This window comes from Furipterus horrens, unplaced genomic scaffold (genome assembly GCF_987537825.1).
Source record: "Furipterus horrens unplaced genomic scaffold, mFurHor1.1.pri manual_scaffold_12, whole genome shotgun sequence".
NCBI lineage: Eukaryota > Metazoa > Chordata > Mammalia > Chiroptera > Furipteridae > Furipterus > Furipterus horrens.
Genome location: NW_028327182.1, coordinates 48,398,086 through 48,406,892, shown reverse-complemented (window position 1 = coordinate 48,406,892; position 8,807 = coordinate 48,398,086). Strand labels below are relative to the sequence as shown.

The following is an 8,807-nucleotide window of genomic DNA, read 5'->3' as shown; positions in this document are numbered from 1 at the left end:
AGGCCATAAGGATGGTGGAGAAGAAAGGAAGATCCTGGATCTCTGATGCCATGAAGCCACCATGGCTTTGTAGCTTCATTCTGGACTACATACCCTTGAATTTCCTTACTAAAATAAAATGAACCCAAATGTGGTTAAGTCATTGTAGTCAATCTTGACAAAACGGTGACTCCTCTTAAAGTTTTCTCATGCGAGGACTTGTGTGAAGAGGCCAGAAGACATTGTCTTTGAAATCTCTTAAATTGCAAGAGCTACCAAGTCATATTGTAACAGGGTTCAGAGCAGGGGAGTGGGGGAGAGGTGGGTAGGGAGGGTGTCCCTGAAAATCGCAAAGCATAAACCCCCACAAACCTGGATTGGGAGAAGGAGGAAGTGGATGATGTGGCCTTTAAGATATTTTGCATAACAATGGCAAGTTGATAGCTGTACTGCTGCCCCAGGCAAAAGTTTATGTGACTTTAAGGGCATATAGTGACTCATGACATAGCCAGGGGAGGTGGATGCCTACCCCGGTTGTCCATGCATCACTGAGAACTCTTGCCTTGACTAAAGATGGCAGTCAAAAGAAGGTAAAAGATATGCAGGAACTGGCAGAAGTAACACAAGTAGGGGGGTGCCGGATATGCGGTCACAGAGGAAGTTCCAGGCTAAGCGCTTAAAATAAGGGCAGGCTGAAAGAGAAGAAAATTTCGCCATACTGTCTGCAGTGAGGAGCTACTTCTGCTTCTCTGAGGAAGCAGACATGTGGTTTGTGGCATCAGGATTCCACCATACAGCCTGGTGTAGTAAGGAAGCAGAAGCCATGCAGGAGAAAAGGATGTAAGGAGAGAGCTGATGGAGCTGTGTGGGGACCTGCATACCCAAGCATGGAGTTCTGGGAGATGCCTGGAGCTGAATTGAACTGTGATTGGGAATGCTGAAGCTGCAGACTTTGGCTTCTCTGAAGGACGTATGGAGAAGCCACTCTTTTGGGACATGTGCCTCCCTGGACTCCACCATGATTCAGTTCAACACAGCATGTTTTCCCAGCCTACTACATGGAGGCTGAGAACAATGTATCCCAGATTCTGGCTGCTCTCAAACCCCCAAGTGTACATTCCAGAGGGAATGGAGACCTGCTTGCACAGCTGGCTAAAGAACGGTTAAGGATATGGGAAACTTCTGGGCATGGTTCTAGCTTATAGCCTGGTGGTGAGCAAGGGAATTGCTGGGTCTCATGGGAGAACAGAGCTCTGAGCAGGAGTGCTCTCAGCTACCCCTCACTCCCTGAGGTTGGAATCCTGTAAACAAAAGCCTGTTTCCTTTAACACGAATTGTTGGGTCATGTATTAAGGCACTATGTGGCTGGGCACCAGTTTGCTCGGTTAAAATATGTAGCTGCAAAATTTAGAAGAAAGGGAGACATCAATTTGTTGTTCCACTTACTTACGCATTCATTGGTTGCTTCCTGTATGTGCCCTGACTGGGAATTGAACCTGAAACCTTGGCATACTGGAACAATGCTCTAACCAACTGAGCTACCTCCTGGGCCAGGGCATATTTCTAAAGAATTTGAAAATGTTAAAACTGAAGAAACTAAGTGAATTGTGATATGCCTGGGATAATCATGTTTCCACTTACACATCCCACAAAAACATCAAGAGATCTGAGAGTTCCTTCCTGGACGATCTGTCAGAAAATGTCCACCTTTCAGAACTTTTTCAAACCATTTTTAGTCTCCTTCCAGTTACTAAGTCAGTGTACTCTGGGCTATCCAGTGCAGCCCAGGGCCCCATCTGGGGGGCGGGGGTGTGTGTGTGTGTGTGTGTGTGTGTGTGTGCGCGCACGCGCGCGCAGTGCCCGGCGGTGAGGTGCATTTCCTGGCTCTTTTTCATTTTGGCTCCTCCATCATCTCATTTCATTGCCCTGTGTCCTGCTCTTTCACAAGGGTTGCTCTCTCTTTGTGAAATGCTTTATTATTGGATTTAGGAAAAAATTTTAATGTGTTATAATTGCCCAATTCTTTAACTCATTAGAATATTTTTTAACTTACTGATTTTAAAGAGAGAGAAAACATCAATTTGTTGCTCCACTTATTTATGCATTCATTGGTTGATTCCTGTTATGTGCCCTGACCAGGGATCAACCTGCAACTCTGAGCAACTCTGCTACCCCGCCAGGGCTAGAATGACATTTTCTGAGAATGGAACTAGATTAAATGTGCTCAAAACCAGGATCTCTGTGTTTTGACTCTAACTTGAGTATTTTTTTCAATGTGGCTGTTTTTGTAAACTTGAAACAATGTTTTTAATTGAACATAAAACTAGAAAAAATGAGCACAAAAACATCTGGAATAGAACAAGCTCTCAGGTTTCATACCGGCTTAAACTAAATAGGGAAATTCATCCTTATTTTTTACCTAGTAATTGGGTCTAAAGTCCAAATAACGCTTGGGCGGGCTGGAAGCTCCCTATTTTTTGTTTAATCCTCTAGCACCTGAGATATAATTTCAACTTCACCTTAAAGTGACAACTTATCCTTTTTTTAAAAAAGGACATAAATCAAGACCTAGTGCAAAACAGAAAGCGCTTCTTAGCTGCACGCCACAGGAATCCGCAAGCTTCAGACAGGGGCCAAACAGGTACATGAGAAGACTCTGAAAACTCCCCTTTCGCTTTCTTTCTTCCCTCCCCAAAGACCTTGAACACCCACCCGCCACCCCCCCAACGATATTCCCAGGGGCTAGGGGGACTGAGCTCGGCCCCACAAAGGCGCCCGAAGACGCCAGTTGGGGCAGCCTGTTGGGGCAAATGCTGAAAAGCTCTCCGAGGCTCTCGGAGATCACAGAGGACGGTCACAAGTCCCATTCCCTGTTCTCGTCCTCGTGGTTCCCCAAGGCCTCAGGGGCCTGGCCCTCCGTAAATGTAAAGTCCCCATACAACAGGGTATTACAAGTGAGCTGGAAGCCGGACATTGTCGCTCCCAGAAAAGGGTGGTAGCTTGCGCAAGGCGGCGCGGGGTGCGGAAGCTTGAAGAGACTTCATCTATGCACCACCCCGGGCGACCCCCGGCCTTGCTTCCCCCACGCTTCCCCTACCCCGACCAAGGCCCTGAGCCCCTTCCTCCGCCCTCCGCGAAGCGTTCCACAGCCCTCCCCTCACCATTCCCATCCCGACGCGGTCCAAGAATTGCGCCCGTGCCTCCCCACGCTACGTCTCCAGAGGCTCGCCTCTGCACTCCCAGCCCCGGCCGGCGCCGTGGCCCCGCCCCGCGCGGCTCAGCGTGCCACGTCACCACTACGGCATTTCCGGAGGTGCAGCAGCTATGACGTAGGGGGACGAGGCCTCTATATGAGGTTGGGGAGCGGCTGCGTCGGCCTTTTCCGCCCGCTCCCCCTACCCCTAGAGCGCCGTTCAGGCTGCGCCGCACTCTGTAGAGTTCCGGGCTCCCGCTCAGCCAGCGCCGCTGTCGTATTCCAGCCGCCATCATGATCATCTACCGGGACCTCATTAGCCGTGAGTTGTGACTGCTCTACCCCTGTTGTCGCGAGCAGGGAACAGGGGTGGGGAGGCGGGGAAGACGGACGCCGCCGCTGTCTCGGGCCTAGCAGATGCCGGCGGCCTTTCCGGGAGCGAGGAGGGGCTGGTGCCTGGGGCGCGCGCCCGGGAGGGTAGAGGACCGCGTGCAGCTGAGCAGCTGGCGCGGGAAATGGTGTCGGCTCCGGGCCTCCGGGCGCATCGTGACGGCGGGTCTGTCTCTCCGAGCAGATGATGAGATGTTCTCCGATATCTACAAGATCCGGGAAGTCGCAGACGGGCTGTGTTTCGAGGTAGAGGGGAAGGTGAGTCCTACGGGCCGGGGCATGGAGGGGGTGGCAAGTCTAGGCAAGCTCGGGTTTCCGCTGCCCCCCCCCCCGCCCCGAGATTGTGCAATCCTCTGCCCTGCCTCCTGGTGGAGGAGAGTCTCTTTCCGGTCTTTCCGGGCTTGGGTTTTTCTGGAAAAGTGGAGGCGGAGCTGAGCCTAGAAATAGGTCTGCCGCCTGGGCGCCCATCCTCCCCAGCGTCTGTCCGGGACCGGGTGTTTGCGTCTGCGGTTCCCCAGACCCCTGAGCGATTGCCCTATACCTTATACCTACTTGCTCAACCCAAGAGCCCCAGAAAACGTCCACTTCTGTTGTAATAACCCCGTTTTCATTCCTGTCAACCAAAATTTATTGTTAACGGCGTTGCAGTAAATCGAGGGATCGTAAATTTCCCCCCAAGTGTTTTCGTGGTTTTCAGCAAGAACATTTGGTGGGAGGGTGCTGTATATATGAACTGGTGTAGAAAGTTTTTTCGAATGCCTTTATGCTAAGGTCAAGAATGTTTTTTGTAACTAAACTACTGTTTCTTAATACAGATGGTCAGTAGGACAGAGGGTAATATTGATGATTCGCTTATTGGTGGAAATGCCTCTGCTGAAGGCCCCGAGGGCGAAGGAACAGAAAGCACAGTAATCACTGGTGTTGATATTGTTATGAACCATCATTTGCAGGAAACCAGCTTCACAAAAGAAGCCTACAAGAAGTACATCAAAGATTACATGAAATCGTAAGTGATACTGGTACACTCAGCTGTCTGGAATCCTGTAGGCTTTATGGGTTGGCTAACTTTGAGGTTCTTTAGTAGCAGGCCTAGTTGTGGAGAGGCTTACCTTTTTTTTTAATTGTTGGACTCAAAGGGCGCTTGCTTTGCCATAAGTCAGCTATAATGTGAGCCTACTGGAGCAAGCAGTCTGGTTTTAGCTTTTTAGAAGAGTACTTATGAAATAAGTGAGGTTTTGACATGTTAAGGGATAATAAAAGTTGTTTTGCTCAGAAGTCAATACTTGAACCTGTTGTTAAAATATTGTTTTAGAATCAAAGGGAAACTTGAAGAACAGAGACCAGAAAGAGTAAAGCCTTTTATGACAGGGGCTGCAGAACAAATCAAGCACATCCTTGCTAATTTCAAAAACTACCAGGTAAGTAAATACCTTAAATATTTGGATGAAAAGATAATGCAGTTTTAACTGAGGACATAAAATTAGCTACTTGATGAATCTTCGTAATTAAATTGTGGTTATTTTCCTAGGCTTTAGAGAAATTTGAATACTTAATAGATTGAGTTCGAATAGTACAGGCTGTAGAAAGTGGCTTTCCTTGCTCCCAAGTGTTTCCAGATCTTCTGATTCCAGAATCTCATCCCTTTCCAGATGACATCTGTTAGTTCTTCCTCTCATGAATTGCTTGTTAACCTCCTAAGTGGTCTTTCAGTTTTCTTTCTCTTTACAATTCAGTGTGTCTCACTGCCACTGGACCTCTTCCTGATAGATTTGAACTTGTCCTATTGGGGAACTTCAGTGACTTCCTTTACCAAGACTTAATAAAGAAAAAATCTATCATAGTCTGACTGTTTGATTTTTCTGGCTTTCACACACACACTGGCCATACAATACTTTGCCCATATAATGTGATCTCTCATTGGCAGCATTATGTTCTGTACTTGACTTTGTAAATAGAATTGTATATGTGGGGCTGAGAGAATAAGTTACCAGAAAGCCTAAAGTGTTCTGTATTTCTCTGTATTATATTGGTCATTGTTGGTGCTTTAGTCAGGTGACTCGTGAGCTTTTTTTTTTCCCCCTCTTCCTAGGCATCAGAGCCTTGGCTGCTGAGATTCTCTTGATTAAATCATGGTGTTCTGGGTCATTTGTTTTATTGCAGTTTATTTTGATGTGGCACATCTGCATATAACGGTCTAATTATAGATGTTTGTTGTTTGCTTCCTAAGTTCTTTATTGGTGAAAACATGAATCCAGATGGCATGGTTGCTCTGCTGGACTACCGTGAGGATGGTGTGACCCCATATATGATTTTCTTTAAGGATGGTTTAGAAATGGAAAAATGTGTAAGTACACAACAGTGGGGCAAAATCAGTAATGTAAAAATGGTGACCTTTTAGGTGTGAGTCTTAACTTCATGCCAGTTAGATGATTAGAATGGATTCTAGCAGCAGTCCTTTTAAAATGTGGGTACAGCTCTTGTTTCTCTTTGGGGTCTAAAGAGGATTTCACATATGAAATATTTTATGGTGTAGAATCTTTGTGTAGAGAAAACTTACTCTATCAAAATCCTTTTCACTTGAGTTTGTTGCTAATTGGCAGTTGATCATTGAAAGCCTTGCTATTAGTAGCTTTTAGTAAATACTGGTTTGCAAATCGCGTGGTAAAATTAAATGAATATTTGCTATGTAAGGGACTACTACTTGGAAGCAGTACAGAACTGAAGGCATTTACTAGCCTGGCTTCCATATAAGTTAGGAACAAGGTAAACTTAAGGCTACACTAAACAAGATTAGAGGCAACAAGACAGGTGTCTCAGAAGAGTACAAATGCCAACAGGAATTTAGGATATCTGAGGTTTTGTTGGTAAAACAAAATGTGTGTGAGTGGGACTTGCTTCAAAATGATTTGTTAGGATGGTTCTGCATCCACTGATAGACCTTGAACAATCTAACCTTGTTCTTTTGGTTTGCACTAGGATGCGAAAGAAAAAAATCCCTGCGCTTTCTGTCTGTCTTTGTGGCAGCCCAGATTGAATAGGGGACTACATCTGCAGCCTAGAAGTGCTAAGTGCTTTTGTATTGGGGAAAGGTGTTAATCCAATTGTCTTTGTTTTCGCAGTAACAAATTGGCAATCTGGATCTATCACCTGTCATCATAACTGGCTGCTTTTCATCCACACACCAGGACTTGGACAAATGGGACTGATGTTACCTTGAGCTCTTCATTTATTTTGACCTTGATTTATTTGGAGCGGAGGCATTGTTTTTAAGAAAAAACATGTCGTAGGTTGTCTAAAAATAAAATGCATTTAAACTTATTTGAGAGAATGCCTCTTAGTTTAATACATATTTAAATCCATCTTGTATAGCATTCCTGGAGAAGCTAGAAGCTGGTTGTAGACCACTACTACAAAGCATAAGACTGTCTTCAGATAACTTCTACAGTGAAAACTACTGGGAATGGAATATAAAAAGCAAGAATCTTAATTCTGAGTTCAAGTAAGGGGAAAGACTGTGTTCACAGCAGAGCCAACATTTGAAGTGGATTCCTTAGACATTTTTCATCACCTACAAATGGAAGTAGTTAACTGGAAGAGATAACCAAAAGAATAAAAAGACTAACCCAGTTGGAAGCAAAGTATTGTCTGAGCTTATTTAGCGTATCAAGTTAGTACCAAGTTCTATAGAAATCTAGGTCTCCTGGAATTGTGTGTTAAGCTTTGGTCAAATTCCTCTCCTGGAACAGGGTTGACAAACTAGGTCATCCTGCTACCTATTTTGAATGACTTTGAGATGGTCATACGTTTAAGTGGGGAAAAAGTCAAAATAGTTTATGGGATATGAAATCTGATTTCGTGTCTAGCTTTATTGGTTCACTGCTATAATCATTTGTTTATGGATGGACTGGCTCTGGCACTGCAATAGTAGAGAGATGAATGAGACAAACGTAGGGTCTGCAAATTCTAAAATAAATATGTGGCCCATTACAGGAAAAGTTTGCTGGCCCTTGCTTTTAAAGATGAGGTTATAGATGGAACGTGGGTTAGCTGGTGGGCAGAAGAAAAAGCACCTGCTTTACCAATATTACATCTGAGTAAGGCTGTTGGGCTATGGAATGAAAATAAAACTATTTGATCTGGAATAGTTACTGTCTGCCAAGGTTCCAGAGCAGGTGCAAGAAAAGGGTCCGTCACCCTTCTGATTTTGACTGCCAAGATTGAATGGAGTAATAGTGGAAAAAGGTGGAGTTTTTACAATTAAGAAATGACCTTGTAAACAGTTGAAAAGCATGTTTTACTCTAAAGAGTAAAATGAGTTTACAAGAGAAGTTGGGAAATTACTCCCCTACAGCCTTGCCTTCTGAATGATTACACTTAAAAGCTTTAGGGTTAAAACTAAAGGTAAACCAGTGATTTTTAAAATCTGACCTGGTATATGTGAAAGGTAAATCCAGAGATTTGGCAATCTGGAATTTCTCCTAGTGACTTCAACGATGAGTGGCTCAATTTGAGACATGCTAGTCAGATTAAGTAATGCCCAGTGGTCAGTGGACACAAACCCAAATACTGGAAAATAGTGACAATTTTAAGCATTTTGTTTTTTGACATTAAAATATAGAAAAAGTGCCAGTCACTTGCCCTCTCTGAACATACTGTTGGCGAGAGAATTTTTCAATCAGCGGTCCAAGGTTGAGGATAACCTGATAGTAGATCTTGAGATCACATCTAAGCTGAAACAGGATTTAGTGCTCTAGCCATGGAAAAGTTGGAAGAATAAGAGTAGGAATGCAAAGGCTTTGTGTAGGTAGTGAGTTCAGGTAGTTGCCTAAGAATGCTTATTTTGTATCTTTCTAGTTACTCCCAGTCAGTGGTGTTGAGTCATTGATGCCAAGTGATACAGGCATGTTGCTAGTAGTCTTTGGAGCCCTGGCTGTTAAATGTATGGAGAACTATTTGGTGGAGATGACTTGTAATTTGAAGTATTGTCCAGGAGAGCCATTGTAATAAATTTGAGGGTAAGCATTCCAGGCAAGGATAGCAAATGCAGTCTGAAGCGGTGTGTGCTGGACGTGTTCAGGGGATAAGGTGGCAGAAGAACTGAGCTAGAGAAGTGAGTGCAGGAAAGCCACAGGATGGTGACATGATCTGCCCAAAAGGATTGTGTTATGGCTGCTGGGTAGTGGGGTAAAAGCAGAGAACAAGGGTATGTCAAATCTATGTGGATGACACATAGAGTTTACTCTAG

The 8,807-nt window shown here is 44.7% G+C and overlaps 1 protein-coding gene and 1 non-coding gene across 4 annotated transcripts; both read left to right on the top strand.

The window, feature by feature from the left end:
* The first annotated feature begins 3,308 nt into the window (after positions 1–3,308).
* On the top strand, positions 3,309–7,200 carry TPT1 (tumor protein, translationally-controlled 1). Of its 3 annotated transcripts, none has more exons than XM_090258265.1 (6): positions 3,309–3,494; positions 3,747–3,820; positions 4,513–4,568; positions 4,875–4,980; positions 5,790–5,906; positions 6,682–7,200. In XM_090258265.1, exons 1-6 carry the CDS (start codon positions 3,467–3,469, stop codon positions 6,682–6,684), a joined length of 384 nt encoding a protein of 127 aa, XP_090114391.1. In that variant the 5' UTR covers positions 3,309–3,466; the 3' UTR covers positions 6,685–7,200. The 3 variants fall into 3 exon arrangements, with proteins under 3 accessions (XP_090114391.1, XP_090114390.1, XP_090114389.1); XM_090258263.1 differs by having other exon boundaries at positions 3,312–3,494; positions 4,378–4,568; XM_090258264.1 differs by lacking the exon at positions 5,790–5,906 and having other exon boundaries at positions 3,310–3,494; positions 4,378–4,568.
* LOC149996142 (small nucleolar RNA SNORA31) lies at positions 6,483–6,612 on the top strand. The gene has a single exon (XR_016507534.1). It is a non-coding gene; the product is annotated as a small nucleolar RNA SNORA31 (small nucleolar RNA).
* Positions 7,201–8,807: the final 1,607 nt, after the last annotated feature.